The 18,576-nt window shown below is 35.0% G+C and overlaps 1 protein-coding gene across 2 annotated transcripts; it reads right to left on the reverse strand.

Moving 5' to 3' along the window:
* Nucleotides 1–1,060: 1,060 nt before the first annotated feature.
* Nucleotides 1,061–18,186, reverse strand: LOC136798275 (PAN2-PAN3 deadenylation complex subunit pan3-like). 2 transcript variants are annotated; one of them, XM_067054861.1, is made up of 14 exons: nt 8,885–9,265; nt 7,880–8,154; nt 7,576–7,698; nt 7,384–7,441; nt 7,195–7,262; nt 6,799–6,886; nt 6,541–6,657; nt 5,427–5,718; nt 4,259–4,340; nt 3,869–4,008; nt 2,915–3,050; nt 2,732–2,796; nt 2,430–2,568; nt 1,061–2,064 (listed from the first exon to the last, which is right to left on the reverse strand). In XM_067054861.1, the coding sequence occupies exons 1-14, from the start codon at nt 9,150–9,152 to the stop codon at nt 1,927–1,929; spliced, it is 1,989 nt and encodes a 662-aa protein (XP_066910962.1). In that variant the 5' UTR covers nt 9,153–9,265; the 3' UTR covers nt 1,061–1,926. The 2 variants fall into 2 exon arrangements, with proteins under 2 accessions (XP_066910962.1, XP_066910971.1); XM_067054870.1 differs by lacking the exon at nt 8,885–9,265 and adding an exon at nt 18,098–18,186 and having other exon boundaries at nt 1,838–2,064.
* Between the last annotated feature and the right edge of the window lie 390 nt (nt 18,187–18,576).

The raw sequence follows: 18,576 nt of genomic DNA on the forward strand, positions 1-18,576 counted from the left end.
TCTTAAAAGTCCTTCAATGTCAAGCTGAAATTTAGCGATCTGTTCTTATAAGATTTTGTCAGCCCTAGTAGATAAGAACAGTTAACTCGCGTAAAATCAATCGCCTGGTAATTTCGTATCTGTTATTCTGAAAGTTTTTTTACCTCCTAGCTGGAAAAATATAACTGTTCTGAAGTAAAAATTTCTCGCCTGGAAAACGAGGAACTGTTCTTAATTTCGTGGAAATCCTTCCAGCTGGCAAATCAGAACAGATATTTGCAAATTTTAGGTCGGTGGCTGCTTCTGTATCCAGCATGAAAAAACAACATCGTCATCAATCACAGCTTACAGTCAACAAAATACATAATCCACGAGTCAAGCATTTTCGAATGTTATAATTCAATGACGAAACAGAGTGAAACATTCGAAATTAAAGCATAATTTCGAACGATTTTGTTCGAAATTCGAATGTTTTGCAACATAATAAAATTCTTCTTTCGGTGGGAATTCCAGGAAATTAAATGATATGTCGATACGATCTTCGTACCAGACCAAGAGTTTCCCACGAGCGAAATAACTCAATCACAAATTCTGAAAATAAAAGAAGGTCGAGTCTGAAAATTGGCAGTCGAGACATATTAGAGGTTTCATGATATTCATGACGTAATGTTTTATACGGAAATACCCCGGTTTTAGCCAGTAGTGGCAAATTTTATACAACTTTTGTCTAGCTCAAATTTGCCACTACTAGGCTAAAACCGGGGTATTTCCGTAGAAAATATTACGTCATGAATATCATGCTGAATAATTGGGGAAATGTTCCCCAAGTCCCAAGGTTTTTTCAAAATCCTTATTTATTTACTTGTTGGTGGGATCATTCCACGTATTTATTATTATGGAGGCAATTTCCGCGTAAAAATTTCTTTCCACTTACTAACCATTTTTTTTCCTTTTTCCCTAGCCGAAATATTGAATTAAATTTGTTTCGAAAAAATATGTAGTGGAAAAGATATTTTTTGCCAATTGAAAAAATTCGAGTATAATTATGGCCATGTGAAGTCAAAAACAAGAAAGAGAAGTGTTTTTAAGTTTTTAAATTATCCGTTTATGGTATTTTTTGTATTTCTTAATATCTTATTAATGAGATCGTACTAAAAATTACATTTTACAAATATGTAAACGTTTCATCTCAATTTTCGTTTTGGCGAGGGTTCATTATACACTATTTTTCAAAAAAATCGACTATGTAATATAATCTATATAAAAGAAGACCCAAAAAATTAATTATTTCCACAAAATATATGAAGATACAGATTCGAGAAAAAGTCCGTAATCTATCAGTTTTAGGGCTGTAATAGAAAAGTTGAAATTAATTGTGAATTATTTCGCTATTGAAAAACCGAGAAAATAGCGTGGAGCTGTGTGCGATTCCGAAAAGCTTTTTGAAAAATGTACGCTAGATAAAGTTTTACGGATCAAAATCTTAATACAAATACAATATCATACTATAATAAATTGTATTTTTGTACATATGCTACTAAATAATCCATGATAAAAATTACAGAACGTAATATACACATTATATAGTTTTCTCCGTCCAATGAAAAAATGCAACAAAAATTAATTCACTTTTTTATACGAGGTAATAGTACTCGCGTTCTTTAAAGTACCCTAAAAAGTTCTTTGTGTTACGGGATGAAAAAATAAATATACAAGGGCAAAAAAGTACAAGACTTGTTATTTTACAATAAACTGAAAAATAAAAATAAAATAAAAAACTTCTTCCATAGCTAGTTTTTTGTATGTGTATGTTCAATCAAAAAAAAATTAGACGCAGTTTTCCTTTTTTCTCGTTCAAATTATATCGTTGTACGCATTTTTTCACAATGCAAATATATCATAAATATACCCATGGACCACCATTTTGTATTTTGTTTCGTTAGAATGTTAAGACATTTCTGAAGATTGAATGAGCTCTGAAAACGCGGTTTCTAAGCAAGCTTTCAGGTCATGATAAGACACAACAAGAATAGATAATTCATCTCGAGAACTGAGGCAGATACGATCTGACGAGCCAGCGTCGAGCTAAAATAGAAGCACATCAATCTTTATTTCAGTATTCAGAAGTAACTGGTTGGAATGGTCTAGAGGAAATTCTATTCTACCTAAATGTCATATCATTAATTTTCCTTTCAGAAAACTGACGATGACTCTGTGGCAAAACATACCCCCTGAGAGGTTTTCTTTTTCAGAGGCTTGAGCTGTTGTTTTAAAATTTCACAAGCATTCTTTTTTATCTCATCTTCAAAAAGTTTTCTCTTTTGATGACGTTAGCACTAAATTTCAAACGGTAAATTGCTTGATTTTAAAAGAAACCAAAAGAAACTGTAAAATTTTCTGAACCAATAAAGAATTGACTTAGAAATTTAAAATTCAATTGCAAAACGTACCTTGTTAAGCGTGGACACAATATGTGCAAAATCAATCCAGGCTGCACCAGATTCAGTAACTTGATGAAACAAATAGTCTCGAAATAGTTTCAGTAAATATCGGTCTCCAGTCTCTGACCATTCAGCGTCCATATTCAACCTGCAATGGTAAAGAAAGTAGATGTGGTGAATGACTGCCAACTTGACCAGAAAACTTATAAAATCCCCAAATAAAAGCTCGTTTTAAATAATTTTCAACTGGTCAACAAATTTCAAGTGCAATATTTTGATAATTGAAATCAGCAGCAAATAATTAGACTAACTCTGATCTCTCGATAATTGTTCCCAGTTTGGCAAGGATCCGCAGTAATCGACCATTGTCCATCTCCTTTAAACAAATAAATTATTTAAAATTATAGAAAGCATGAAAGAATACAAGCTAAAAAAAATCCGAAATAAATGACAAAATGAAATACCAAGTCTCCTTTGATAAAAAATGAGTAAACCTTAGACAGCTCGTTTTCCAAAAGATCTGAACGCGATTGAGTGACGTCTAGTTGACTGTAAAAGCGTGCTCCGATCATTGGCATGACGTCATTAATGGAATGTTGATTTGAAGTCACTTTGCTGCTCAACAAGTGCCTAAAATAAAGACATAGGAAATATAGTGCACTTTCCGGGAGAGCAATGGCGTATAAAAATCTATTTAAAAGGCCTAAAATTATAGTAGCGGGAAATTTGTAAAATCGCTCGATTTTTTTAGTCAAAGCACTTGTTATACATTTTTGGAAAGCTAAGGGGTAGGGGAATCAAAATAACTTGGGTGCCAATTTTTTTTGGCACACTTTGGTGTGATTTTCGGACAAATACGACGGTCTCAGGCAAAAATCATAGGGTGAAAAATTAATGAAAATTTTAGCTTGAGAAAACGGAGACCTGTTGTATATTTTTGGAAAGCTCTCAGAAAATTAAGATTAGTGATATATTGCGAGTATAGGTGATTTCAGTACCTAACTCGAGATATTGAGCTTCCAAAAGCGCAAGAACTGGACAAAAAAGCTGTTTCTGGCTGAAAAACACTGTTTTTAAGGGTTAATATCTCTAGTTAGGTACAGAAATCACCTATATTTGCAATATATCTCTAATCTTAATTTTTTGAGAGCTTTCCAAAATATACAACAGGTCTACGTTTTCTCAAGCTAAAATTTTCATTAATTTGGCACCCAAGTTATTTTGATTCCCCTACCCCTTAGCTTTCCAAAAATGTATAACAAGTGCTTTGACTAAAAAAATCGAGCGACCTCAAAAAAAGGAACAAATTTCCCTCTACTATTACACAATTTCACCTAAAAAAGAACTATCCTTGAGATGAGGAAAATAAATAACATCCTAAAAATTATCAGTTTCTCTACTATATCTAAAATTCTACGAGATTAGCTATGATGGGAAAAAGTGTATACCATATGAGGGTTTTGAGGTCTTTAGAATAGTTCCTTGCAACAAACTCTATTGACGCCTGGATCGATTCACGTTGGACAGATTCCATTGAATAGCATGCTAAAGCTAGAATCAATTTCCCAAGTGCAACCAAATCCTCTTGCTGAAAAAGTAAAGAAGAGAAAAATAAAGTAATCAACCTTATGAGCTTTAAAGAAAATTTGGTCTACAACTTGGATAAAAATCGATGTGCAAAAGTATTTGTCTTCACTGCAGATTATATTGTTCAGATGTTAGTCATTTCATTAGAAACATTTTTTATGGCTTTACAAAGAAAAATAACCAACAAAACTGAGGTTAGTAAAATCTTATAATGAGAGATAAAAGTTATATCTTATGAAGGGTATTCAGACTTGATAATGGACGACCATAGCAGGTGAGGTAGGTTCATTATCTGTTAGCACATCCAGAATGCCAGGACAATTCAAACGCAACCTAGAAACAAAAAAAACATCAACTTTAAAACGTTTTAAGATGCTTGTTTCAAACTGTAGAACAAAGAGATTTCTAGAGAATTCTCTACTAGTAATACCGGGTGCGCCACAAAAAAGTTTCTCTCTTTGAAACTAATTTTCTCGAAATCTAAAAATTTTAAAAGAATCATTCCTATTTCATTGGAAAGAAGAAAGATAGACTTAAATTTTGATGGGTCATTTATTAAATTCCATTCATTAGATCAAAAGTTATGTCCAATTGAATAAAAATGTTACTTTCAGAAAGTGCCCGAAAACGTTAAAAATCGACCTATCAAATTTTTACTTTAAATTTGGCAATCGCAATTACATGATTAAGAGCATTTTTCATGAACCTAACACATGAATTTTGAAACTGAAGGGTCGAAAGGGTTCAAAATCTTCATCAAAATTAATTTGATTTAGTTTTACCGAAATTTTCCTCAGATTTTTGGTTCTAGACTGGATTAAGTCTATGTAAGGCTGAATCTACCTCGAAACCCATATTTGATGTATTTTTATGAATTCTACCAGATTTTTTGGCCTTTTTTGACGAATTTTCTTCCTTTCATTGAAATTCAACCTTCCTTTAAATAACAAAAGGTCATTTAGATAGCTAATTATCATTTTTAATGACTGAAACAAAAATACTGATATCATGTAATTATGCTTCTGAATAATTTGATAGGTCGATTTTTAACGTTTTTGGGCACTTTTCAAAAGTAACTTTTTTATTCAAGTGAGCATAACTTTTGATCTAATGAATTGAATTCAATAAATGACCCATCAAAATTTAAGTTTATTTTTCTTCTTTCCAATAAAATAGGAATAGTTCTTTTAAAATTTTTAGATTTCGAGAAAATTACTTTTAAAGAGAGAGACTTTTTTTGTGGCGCACCCGGTATTTTAATGGATTTGGTGAAAAAGTGTTAAAGTGTAAAATTTTCCCAGTGATTTACTGCAAGAAAGAGTAGAAGTGAATACAGAGAAGCCAGGTATAATGAAACTTAACTAATAATAGAAAATTAATAGTAACGAGTAGTAGAGTTCAATGGACACATGTACAAACCTTGAATTTCCTATCAACAGAACCTTAGATGGGTCAATAGCACGGCAACTTAATCCATGACTGTGTATCTGCCTAATTGCAGCGGTTAATTGAATCACATAACTCCATATCAAACGCTCAGGCATCACTTTTTGTGTCACTTTACCACCAAAACTTGATCCAGAGGAATTTTGATTCCCTCCATGCCAGAAGGCTGATTCAGAGTGGGGACTTCTTGTTGTATTGATATTTTTGAAATGTCTTGCCATTACAGTCTCTGCACCAGGGTAATATTGATAGATGAAAATCAAAGCTGAAAATTGAACGAGCTGTGTATCAATTTGGAAAAAGTTAATTTAAATTATATCCAAGAATCGATTTGTTTGTGATTGATGCTGCAGAGTGCTCAATGAAATCAGAGCCAATTTAAATTTTCGATACCGAGGAAGGCAAACACTACATTGGTTTAACTGCCAATTCTTTCAAACAACGTTGGTATGGCCACAAACATACGTTCATCGATACCGAGGAAGGCAAAAACATACGTTCAGGAATGAAGACAAGAAGAAATCAACCGAACTTTCAAACTACGTGTGGGACCTCCAATTGAAGGATATCTCCCCTAAATTGAACTGGGAAATAATTGACCACGCCCGTCCTTATGTAAATGGCTCAAAACGATGTAATTTGTGCCTGACAGAGAAATATCACATTATGACGTCAGAACTTGACCTGATTAATAAACGTTCGGAATTAGTATCAAAATGCCGTCATTTAAATAAATTTCTACTGAAAAACTTCAAAGCAGTCCCACCGGACTAATGATAGAATTTTTATGCATTCCTTTTATCTACCTTTTATTACCCTTTTATACGCACATCAATTTTTTATCGCACCAATTATTTCAACTTTTTAACATTTTTTAGCTTTTTAAATGAGAATTTCAAAACAGATTCATTTTATTTGTACATTTGACAAGTGCAGTAAGCATGAAACTCGGAGTAGTGTACTTTTTTATTTTGTGATGAAAGATAACTTTTAAAATTTATATCCAAGAATCTTATGAGTGCTCATAATCAAAATATGTATTTTACTGAATTTAGAGCAACTTTCAAGAAGTACTACAAATACTCACATGTGTCATTAAATGCTTTAGATGAGAAAGCTTCTTTCAAAGGCACAATATTTGAATTGCTAACTTTCTTCCATTTCTCAACACTGCTCACAGCCTTTGGATTCAATAAGCGAAAACCTGAAAAGGAATCGAAATATAGACATTACAATACAATAGATCAAAGCGTGAGGATAAAAAAACTATGCAAAGAAAATCTTTATTGCATCAAGTTTTCCCTAGTTTGTGAGATTTTTCAAAAAAAATAGAATATCTTCTTACCATGTATCCTTCTCATACAGTAATGGAGGCCATCTTTAGAATTGACAACTCTATAACAAGTTGAAGTATATCCAAAGAGTCTTTGTCCCTGAAAAATGAGAAAAACTGAATCTTTTAAAAAAATTGTGATTTTCTGTGTTCTGTATTTTCTTTACGATTTTAATTTTAATTAATAATCTTAAATAATAAGTTGACTGAGATGCCTAAAATACAAGATTTACCAGCTGTTACTTATCTTTGGAACCTCACTTTAACATTAACCTCATTATTGGGGACTTAGAGGTATGATTTCAAGGAAATTAGCTCCCATTATTTGAAAATTTTGCTATTTTTTGCTCGAAATTAGTATTTAGATTTCTTCTATGCAGACAGAAATCTTTAGAGTGCCCAACTTACTGAAATTTGGCTTTTGATATCTTCTAAAGGATGAAGGCTGTGATAGTTTTCAATATTTTCTGGGAGTCCTACGATGAAAGAGTACATTTTTATTAATGGTGAAAATTAAAGTTTGTACCAAGATTAAACAAGCAAAAAAACAATCTTGAAGATTTGGTTGAGCAGACTGCTAGGAAGATTTCAACCTACCAAGCCCAGCAAGATCTTTGTTTTCTGACAACAGAACTGAGCGTTGTTTGAGTAATTCCTGAGAGTAAATGAAAATTGAAGATTGTCTAATAACAATGGACAAACAACTAAGTTTAGATATCTTTGAGACTATGGGAGAAACTCAAAGGATACACAAAAAATAAATAAAAAATAAAAGATGATAAGACAGACCATTCTCATTTGCTGAGACATAAAGAAAGATGTTTGATCAAATTTGTTGGAAGGTATCTGTAGATGCGGCAGAGTTTTGTTCCCTCTATCATTTTGTTGAAAGTTCTCTTGAGAATCTTTACTCTAAAAAAAAAAACCATAAAAAAGGAAGATGATGTCTTAGAAGGTTATCTTGACATGGTCATGTTAGAAAGGATTGCATTTGATGCAAAGAAAATATAGGGAACATGAACGAAAACTGTACTGATGCGATTAAAAAGATGGCTGCCCAATAGCAGTACAAAAGAAAGCATAATCAAGTTACATTGGCTTGTTGCATTATCCTCATTCTTCGAAATTGCTGATTTAACAAATCAGTATTGCTTGGAGGTTTATTTGACGAAGGAAATTGTTTGTTGAAAAGTCTTTTTGAATGATGATCATTAAATTTTGATTGCAGCGATTGTGGTTGATGCTGATGCTGATGCTGTTGCTGTTGTTGTGGTTGTGGTTGTGGTTGTGGTTGTGGAGGTGGTTGTGGAGGTGATTGCGGTTGTTTGGGAACAAAAGTTGGTGCAGATGGTAGGAAAGCAGAATCATCTACAAAATGTAAAACAAATCACTGTGGTTAAAGATTTATTGGAAGGAAGGTTCTCTTCTTATAAACTTTCTGGTTTTCTTTTCTTTTATTTCAGTTGTGTAAAAGTTTAACTATCAACAATAATATGCCAGACACAACAATCTATGTGTCGACCTATCATGGTTTCAGCCCACTTTTCAGGTGCCCCCATTGAAGCATGAGAAAAGCTTTGTTTTTATGCTATAAAGATGGCGGCTATAAATAAAAACAATCACATTTGAAAAATATAGTAAAAGATGACGTGATGGGAAACAAAAGAAACAAGAGAATCGGATGGGGAAACTGGGTGCTGGTGTAAAAAAACTGAATAATTTGAAAATTTTGAAATGTTTAATTTGGAAAATATACACAGCCCCAAGAGCCTCCATCAAAACAGCTAGGTACCCCCAATGAATAGGTAACCCCAAAGAATTGCAAAATATTAGCCCCCAATCCCTAACAAGGCGGGGGGGGGGGGGCTGAAACCATGATTATGTGCTGACCTTTATAAACCGAGGATTTAGCCAATTTTGATCGGAGTTATCAGAAAAGTGTTACCTTAATGGTAACACTACTTGATGTTGGTTGATTCAACGAAATTTTCTATTTAGGAATGTTTTGACCCACAGTGCAATTAGAGTACTCGTAGCAGTAGCAGCTCAGTGGTAGAATCAGTTAGAATCAAGTTTGTTTGTAAGTAAGAAAGCCAACCTTCACTTGTACTTGCATAGCTTTCATGATTTTGGTGCGTCAAAGGACTAGCACCACCAGGCCTGATATGTGAAAATTGACATTGGTCACCATAAAAACAATACCCATTGTTCATAAAATAACGACACTTGACATTTGTTTGCTTGCCCCCTCCACTTGCACTTCCACTACTGCGTTGAGAAAATAAGTGTGACGAATTTGCATCACTGAGACTGCTGGTTTCACTTTGGAAAGTGCTAAAGCTACTATCACTTGAGTAGCTGTCCATTATTTGGAAATTTTGAGTTTAAGTCATCTTGAATTGTGTTTGTTTTTTTAGTTCTAGTCATGGAGTTTGCTTTTGATATGGACTAGAACATTTTAAATCTTGTATTTACATCTAAACAAAAAAGATAATTAAAAGGACCCTTTTGTCTTGTTATTCCCATATCATTTCTAACATATAAAAGCTCTTTCATTTCTCTTGAGAGCTTCTTATAAAGAGAAAAATCAATAGTTGCCATATTATTTATAAACTGCTGAAAGTAATGGTTTTTCACGCCACAGATTAGAAAGAAGATCCTTTTCAGTGTAAAATGTAGACAAAATCTTACCAACCTATATTCTTACTAAACTATAATCTTCAAAATTTCCAAAAAATACCAATATTGTCTTTTTCACTTGCAGAAATCTATCACATTTTGTTTTGAAAATTGGAAATTGGGAAATTTTGAGGTGGAAAAATATTACTTTTCAATGATTAGTAGAAACTCTTGAATCACTGAGGCAAATATCCCACTTTTCGCTTTAACACCTTCTTATAGACCCTGTAGAGCCCAGTCAGGTTTTTAGGTATAATCTTGGATATGAAAATATGAGATTGGGTGAGACTAAAAGACGGGGGCTTTTATGTCCCTTAAGGGGATTAATATTTGCAATAACTTATTTTCCTGAGACGTATTTTTTTCGGAAAACATTTTAATTTCCTTTTTGACTATTTTCTTTCAATCTCCCATGGCTTTTTAAGATTTCAGGAGACAAACCTGGACAAACTGTGAAAGATTAATTTTTAGAAGGATTAAATTTCACGGATTTCCCAAAAAACTAGCGTAACTTGAGAAACATAATCCTCACTGAAATTAATCCCCTTAAGGAATGTATAATATTGAAAAACTTTTCCCAGAGGTTAGAAGAAAAAACATAACTGCCATCATTTGCTTTTTATTCAGCCATATATTTAAATTGCGCTCAAAAATACTTAAATAAATAAGTTAATAATATTCAATATACTATTTGTATCTCTCAGAAAATAAATCCTTACAAAATGAGATAATTTATCATTTTGAAACACCCCCATATTTGGACCATTCTGTTGTGAGCACAAAATAAGGTGGGAACTAAGTAGTGCCCTCATCATAAGATTGCCACCTCATCTTTATTCGCCCGCACAAGAACAAAAGCTAATCATTCACCGGACTTGCGCGCTCGGCCGTCCACGCTAAAAAAGCTCTAAAGGAGTGATCAAATTTAATTTAATCGCAATCAAACTTATCGCAGGGGGGTACCAAGTTGTGGTACTGGACCAGTGCCAAAAAGTTGTACTTTCTTGTTTTTTGAAATTTATCTGAGACCACCACATAGGATCCACCCCCCCCAGAGATTTGGGGTACCTAAAAAAAAAAGAGTTAAAAAAGCCAGGTACCTGGAAGTATTCTTAAATTTAGGGGGTACCTGATATGTTTGGGGGTACCTGCATTTTCATTAGTGGGGGCGGGGGCTGTTGTTTTTGTATGAAGTCATCACCCTTGAATTCCTTGAAACCCTTAAACCACCCTTGAAAAGTCAATATTATTTTGGGGACCCTTGAAATACAAAAATCTACCCTTGAAAACCTTGAAATGCCAAATTTTGTGGCCATTTTCAGCCATTTTAACTTTCAGAAATACAAATATTTTCCCATTGCGTGGGATACAAACATCACAGTGACTTAAAAATGAGAAAACATACTTTTGGAACCCTTGAGACTCAAGGGGATATTCCACACTCATTCTTAGGGGGTTTATCTTTTAACCCGTTAAGTGCCACTGGAATTATATGAGATTGACAGGTCTGGGTGATGGAATGGGTTGTTGTAAAATTATCAATTATCAGCCAATTTAAGGGCCCTCTTTTACACAAAAATTGAAAATTCAACCTTTCTCCTTTTGTCGACAGATTTCCTTGAAATCTTTGAAAACCAGCAAAGATCAACTAAAAACCCTAGAAACCCTTGAAAGTTTGTGGTATATAAAAATCTCTTGAAACCCTGGAAAATTATAGTAAAAAATGACACCCTTGAATTTGTTGAAAAAGAAGTGCTGGCCGCCATGGAAGTATTTTCCCAGAAATGACAAAAGAGCAAAAAATCACTTTTTGTATTTTTAAGAATAAAAAAATTAAAAAGGGGGTAACTCAAAGTTGGCGGGTTACTTTAGAATTCTAAAAATTTTGGGGGTACCTGAACCCTGGAGGACCCTATGCCACCACCACTTAGTACCCTGGTACTAAGTTGAATCTACCCCTTAAAATAGGTATACCACCCCTTAGTACCCATTGAGAAATGACACGCCACCGTTAAGTACCCTGTACTAAGTCGATTTTCCCCCTCAAAATAGGTATACCACCCTTTAATTCTTAGTAATTTACTTTCTGGTCTTTGGTTTCTGGTACACCTCCTTTAAATTTTCTTAAAAACTTAACAACACTGTATTAAAAAACATACCACACCACTCTGTACCACCCTTAATATCTCAGGAAAAATTCCTGTCAAGTTAGGTCAAGTCAAACATCATTTTCAAGCCAATTTTTTTTTAAATCAAAAGAAATAAAGTTTCAAATAAAAACAAATTTGTAACAAGCTTGTCAAAAAAATCAAAAGAACTACATTAAACTAGTCTTGAAAAAATGAGAATTAAGAATAGCTAGGAGATGAAATTTCGGGGCAACCTGGAGACTTCAAAAATTGTCGGATTTGGTTGAAATTTGGCACACTTTTGTTCATTGAGTGAATATCTGGGCGATTTTGAGTACCAGATACTAACTTGATGCCTCATATTTGGTATTGAGACCACAATTTAGTCCCTTGATACAAAGTTGCAAAAATGTTTTTTTCAATTAGGACCACCACTAAGTACCATGTACTAAGTTGTTTTTTACTTACCTTATCAGACCACCACCCGGCACTGGCCCCCACAACTTAATACCGACACCCCCCTGCTTATTGTACATAATCGTAATCAAACATAATCGAAGATCAATCAAAGGTAATTTAGAATCAATCGAACCAATCAAACGTTACTCGAACACAATCAAACACAATTGAATATTACTCAAGAATCGGCTTTTCGATTGAGATTCGACAGCGTTTGACAACCGAATCGCAAGTATTCGATCTCGTTCGAAGTTGTTTGATTGACACTGTCTGGCAATAGAAACCCCACTAACTGCAGTAAGGATGCCTTCAAACATCAACTTGATAAATTCCTGTGTACTGTCCCTGATGAATCTCTCTCGTTTCAGGTTACACTGGCCTGAGGAGGACCCTCCTGGCGCTCTGGAAACGTCTGGAGCAAAAAGTGCTGTTTTTTTTGTGCTCTGGAACACCGGAAGATTCTGGAACACATTTTCGATGTTCCAGAGCACAATTTTCTGCAATTGGTCTGCACCGGAACTCCGGAGCTTTCCGATGCACTTCCAGTGTTCCAGAGCAAGATATCTGCGATGTAATTACCATAGCGCTCACTGCTAATCATGTGAAAACTAACTGTGTACGTACTAAAAAAGAAAAAGCCAACTGATGCTCATGGGTAGTGCAGCCTCACGTTTTTTTATTTTTTCGAAATTTTGACCAGTGATGCTTTGGAATATAATGTGACAAATTCAATTTCATTAATGGCTGAACCATCATCCTCATCATCATAAGTCTGTAATATGTTATTAAAACATTTTCTTTTAACCATGTTTAAAAGGACCCTCCCGGCGCTCCGGAAACGTCCGGAGCAAAAAGTGCTGTTTTTTTCATGCTCCCGAACACTGAAAAGATTCCGGAGCACTTCCGGTGTTCCGGAGGTAGATTTTCGGCAATTGGTCTGGTCTTATGATAGCGCTCGCTGTGCTAATCATTTGAAAACTAACTGCACACGAGCGTATTTTTAAAAAATCAGCCGACTCATGGAAGTGAAACCTCACGTTTTTTTAATTTTTTCCATATTTCTACCATGCTTCCGAATAGAGTCCCCTGCCCAGTTGGCGACCGGTCTAGTTGAACCCAGAAAAGTCATACAAAAACAAACCTCTAGAGAATTTCTTTTGGTAGTTATCTGCCTTGACCTATTTCCCGTACTGTGTAAAAAAAGTTTTAGAAAAAAACGAGTAGAATCCGAAAGATCCAACTTTGCACGGAAGCACACGAATAAGCCGGATTTTTCAAAAAAAATAAAAAATGGCTACCTGTGGACAAAGAGCTTCAACTCCGTAAGAAAAAACACTTCAACTCCGACTCCAAAAAATACTTGTCCAAAACAATGAGTATGTTAGAAAGCATTTCTGTTAAAATCAGCTCGATACAGTTTCCTTCGTGTGAAATATTGATAAAAATGTTGATGCAATCAGCTTCGAAATTTGACGTCCAGTCTGCGACCGACCAAACTCAAAAAATGAAAAAGAATACTCTACATTGCGATCAAAACATTCCAGACACGAAGAGAAAAAAAGAAGACTTTACATTGCGATCAAAACATTCAAGGGGCATGCCCGCGGTCTTTAACTTGACAGCTCCAATGCAAAGTTTTTAGCTCCGGATTGAAATAACAAGGGAAACCGGTATATTGAATCGCAGACTGGTACATCGGTCGGGAACTGGGCACTAATACCACTCGCTTCAATAGTTTTTTATTCTAAGAAGATCGCCTCAAATAAAAAATCAAAACAAACACGAAGATCATGTTAAAAGTTGTCTAACCGTTGGTCGAAAAGGATTTTCAAAAAAGTAAAAAGTAAGTGAAAAATTTGAATCAAAAAATTTCGGTCGCCAACTGGGAAGGGTACTCTATAATGTCACAAATTCAATTTCATTAATGCTAATGGCTGAACAATCATATCAATATTTTTTGTAACCATGTTTAAACGGTTTTTTAAAACATGTTAAACAATACGTCACAAACAGCGATATTTCGATCGCATGGAAGCGCTTCAAAACATCAGCTTTTTTGGAGTTTTGTCTCGTTTACCCAAACGCTTCAATCTCGCGTAGGCTTAGGGGTCAAGACTAGAACCCCCAATACGAGACATTTGCCTGACCAAAAAAAAATCATCATCATCAATTTTGTTAATTGTCAGAATCGTTTACTCACTGGAAATACGCAACTTTCTGAAGTTTCGTTTTTTTCTCGGTTGTGCTCCATTTAAAAAATAACGAAGATGAAAAGTTACCATCCGACTAGTATTCCGACTAGTCTACGAAAAGTGCGCTCGCGCGGCGAATAGAATATCTCGCAAATTAATATATGCATAAAACTGACGAAATCCTTTCTTTTTTAGGTGACGTCACCATCGATCCTGACTTGATAATGGAGAACCAAATTTGGCAATGCATAATTATTACGAGCGGCCAAGAGAGTTTGTGTGACGCAAAAATTGCGCGATCAACAAAGCACTAGAAAAACGCCCACTGAAAACTGAAACTTGGAATTTATTGAATATTTCACTAATGAAGTATCAATTTTTTTGTTTTTGTAATTATTATAAATTCATAATTTTTAAATACTATTTTTTGAAAGTCAAAGGACAGTTAAAGTGAATTTAAGCTGATTGGGTGGATATTGGGCGGGAACGGGCGTTTTGCACGTTCCGAGATCGGGAATTAAACGAGAGTAAAAGACGGGGGCGTCTTAGTATGTAATATTAATTCATTATTTTCTTATTTTTATTTTTCGCGAATGAAAAATGAATTTTTGATTTCTGAATTAAGGAAATATAATATATGATATATTATATTTGATTGTTAATACCAAAAGATATTTCTTTACTTTACAAATAATCTGCTGTGTTCTTTCGCCCCTTACGGGGGTATTGTTTTACTAGGCACTTCGGTTACGTAAATAAAAACACGTGTATATGTTGAAGCCGACTGTGGACTGACCGAAATTGCAATTACATAAATTATTGTGGAAGTGAACGCTTTAGGGGTCACTCACATATCGATTCGTCCCACGACTAACGTCAAATTGACGCTTATTTTAAAACCCCCCCACTCCCACCTCTTAACGTCAAAGTTCAAAAATTATCAAAAATCGATGAAACTCTAAATTTTCTGCTTCACTTTCATTGTTGTTTCGTCAGCCATCTTTATTTTCGCTACGGCTTAATCAGATAATTTCTAAACTTTTTTCGGAAAGTTGCCGGAGTTAATTCCATAGTCCTAATCAACAGAAAAGCCGCATTTCACAAAAAAAAACCGACCGTCGGCGAAATTCAAGGGCCGTGCAGACCGTCTGAACAAAAGGAAATTAGACATAAACATCGGGCCGTTTGTTTTGGTTAAAATTTCTGTAAAATGGCGAAGCGAACAAATATTTAGGTATGTAAAAGGAGGAAAAGAAATATAAATATGGAAAGTAACATTTGTCAGGGAATAAAAGGTATTAAAAATCGATATTTCTGGTGAAATTTCTTAGCGTCAAAGACTCTAACCCACCCACCCCTTCGCGTCAATTTGACGTTAGTCGTGGGAAGAATCGATATGTGAGTCAGTTAGTCACACTAGCTTCCCGCCAAAATGCATATCAAAGATTAATGCTGCGAAAGCGCTATATCGTTTACTTGACTCTCAAGCAAAAAAATGCGCCGCAAAACTTCTAAAGGGATTCATGAAAAAATAACCCGGCGCTTTTTAATGAAAATAACATTTTCAAAAACTTTGAGAAATTGCCTAAAATTTAAGCCATAGATGAAAAAATTTAAGCCAAGCCAACCTTAAAAACTAATTTGAAGAGCAACTTCCCAAGAAAAAGATCTACGGGGGAGGCGGAACCCACCTAGATCCGCGCACCGCCGGATAGGCTTTTTCCCGGAAATTTTGCCGGACCTCAAACAATGACCCATTTACATGTGCGGAATTATTTTTACTTTAGCGTATAAACAAGGCCTTAAAAATCGAAGCGCTGTCTCAGGAATTGAATGACAAAATTTGGTTGGTTGATATTTGGCTCCTGAACGTTCGCAATCGGTAATTTTGTCTCATTTTAAGTTTGCAAGTTTTAATTGATTGTCTTGGGATCTTGAAATTGATTCAGGTAACTCTCATCCTTGTTGTTGAAATACATCCTGTAGATGACTGATGTTGTTTTTTCTGAAAGCTTAATTTCCTAGTGTGACTAACTGTGAGTAACCCCTTAGAAGACGAATGTTTGGGAAATCAAAAAGACAACTTTTGGGAGAATGTTGAGTTTTGTTTATATGGCAGTTTGTAATGGACTGTTAAAAATCACTTGCTCCGGAAGCACCGTAAGAGCTTCGGAACTTTCCGGAGAGAAATACATTGTTTTTTAGCTGCTCCGGAACTCTCCGGAGGTTTTTGGAGCGCCGGGAGGGGGTCCTTGTTTTGTAGAACGTGCTAAAAATTACTTGCTCCGGAAGCACCAGAAGAGCCCTTGAACTTAACGGAGAGAAAGATAGTGTCTTTTTAGCTGCTCCTGAAAACTCTGGAAGTTTCCGGAGTGCCGGGAGGGTCCTGCCTGACAGCCTGAGTCTGAGAGGGGAACGAGCGAGCTGAATCAAACCATGGAGGTATAAAGAAACAGGAGAAGTATGCTATTGTAACCAAGCTCGCCCTACGATTAAAAAAGTTACGATGTATGCATGCTCATAATCTCATGTATCGTGCATTTTTAATGAGCTCTTTTATCCATAGGTGAAATCTTATTGGCTCATTTAAGCTTTAGAAATTAGATGAGACGAGATTCATTGTTTCTGACATTAGTGTAAGAAATTATTTGGACTAAAAAAAGGTCTGTAAACTTGGCAATCCTTCATCAAATGATAAGATTTTTCGATCAATGTTTTCTTTAAGGTGAACTCTATTGCTTGATACTTTCCTCCAAAATTCTCCAGTGACTTTTTGTCTACAAATTGAGTCTGAAATTGTGTGTGCTTATAAAGAAATTTTCATTTTCTAGCTTGAGAAAATATCTTTTCAAAACAAAATTAAACGGAAAACGAAATGGAACATAAACTTGTTTCGTGGACGAAGTTTTATCTAAATTTTCATATATTAAAAGACTAGAATCTTCAATACTGATAATTAGAATGTTCAGAGCAAACTTGAGTTCTATTAAAAAGTCCTATTTCATTGGGCGAGCTTAGATTAGAATTTCTTTTGATACATTTTATAAAAGAAATCAAAAGACTTTAACGACCAATTACCGACATATTCAACTCCTGTTTTTCTTTATACCTCTATGATCAAACACAGTTCAATCAGTTTTTTTGCATACAATTCAAGATGGCGGATAGAAAAGCAAACAGATCTATATGCTGGGGAAACTAATGTCATAACTTGTTATGGAGCTCTCTATAACAGTCAGGAACAGTCGCCTTATTAGGAGACGCCTCCTGATTAGGAGACGTCTCCTGATTAGGAGACATGTAGGTCGCTTGGGGTCGCTTGATTAGGAGACCCGTCTCCTAATTAGGAGACATAAAACTTTTATCTCAATTTTAAGGGCTTTAGGCTTTTCCGCGCATTTTGAAACTAGTTTTAATGGAAAGAGCAGCCTCGAATTGGTAAAGTTTTAAAAAAACTATCAAAATTTCTCGGTGCAATCGATCACAATCCTAATATATAGCACTACAAGGAAGCCCCTCTTGATTTTTTTCATGTCCGCCATTTTTCTTTTTGAGACGCTTTTGTTCAGAAGACAGATTCTTACTTCTGATTGGTTCTTATGGATTATTAGAATTGTGATTGATTCCACCGGTGGATTTTTCTGAAAATCACCATATGGAATCAATTTTTTGTGCTCTTTCCATTGGGAGCAATCAAATCATGCGCAGTTTGCTCGTTCACGAGATAATTACACCCGTCTCCTGATTAGGAGACGTGAACCTCCTGATTAGGAGACGGGTCTCCTAATCAGGAGGCGTCTCCTAATAAGGCGACTATTCCTGACTGTATAACGGGTTTAAATTTATATTTACCGAACCAAAATTTGTATTTTTGTTTTCCAGTTTTGCTGGTTCCAGGTTCCATGATTTCTTGCTTCTTGCTTTTCCGCTCGCTTGCAATGTTTACATTATGTTGTAGCCTCGTTTTGGCGGGGAAATTTTAGAATTCGAAAGTGAACCTCGGCGATGAAAACGCGGGTAAAATTCCAATCCCGCGGGTACACTCTGCAATCCCGCGGATACTCAACATAACAACAACAAAATGTTTACGCTTTCACTTTCGATTTCTCCACCAAACATGGCCAACTTCAAAAAGAAAAAGTCTCAAAAATGAGATCTTTGGAACATGATGGTAAGACAGGGTAAGACTGTACTGTAAGATTTTAAGATTTATTTTCAGGATTTTATCTTCAACAGAAATTTAATGTGCGTTAGCATGTCTGTCCCTCTGTCATTCCGAATCTGATGATATAGACAGAAGCAGCCAACAAGCCCATTTCCCCGAAATTCTG

The sequence above is a fragment of the Clytia hemisphaerica genome, unplaced genomic scaffold, assembly GCF_902728285.1.
Source record: "Clytia hemisphaerica strain Z4C2 unplaced genomic scaffold, Clytia hemisphaerica genome assembly, whole genome shotgun sequence".
NCBI classification, from domain to species: domain Eukaryota; kingdom Metazoa; phylum Cnidaria; class Hydrozoa; order Leptothecata; family Clytiidae; genus Clytia; species Clytia hemisphaerica.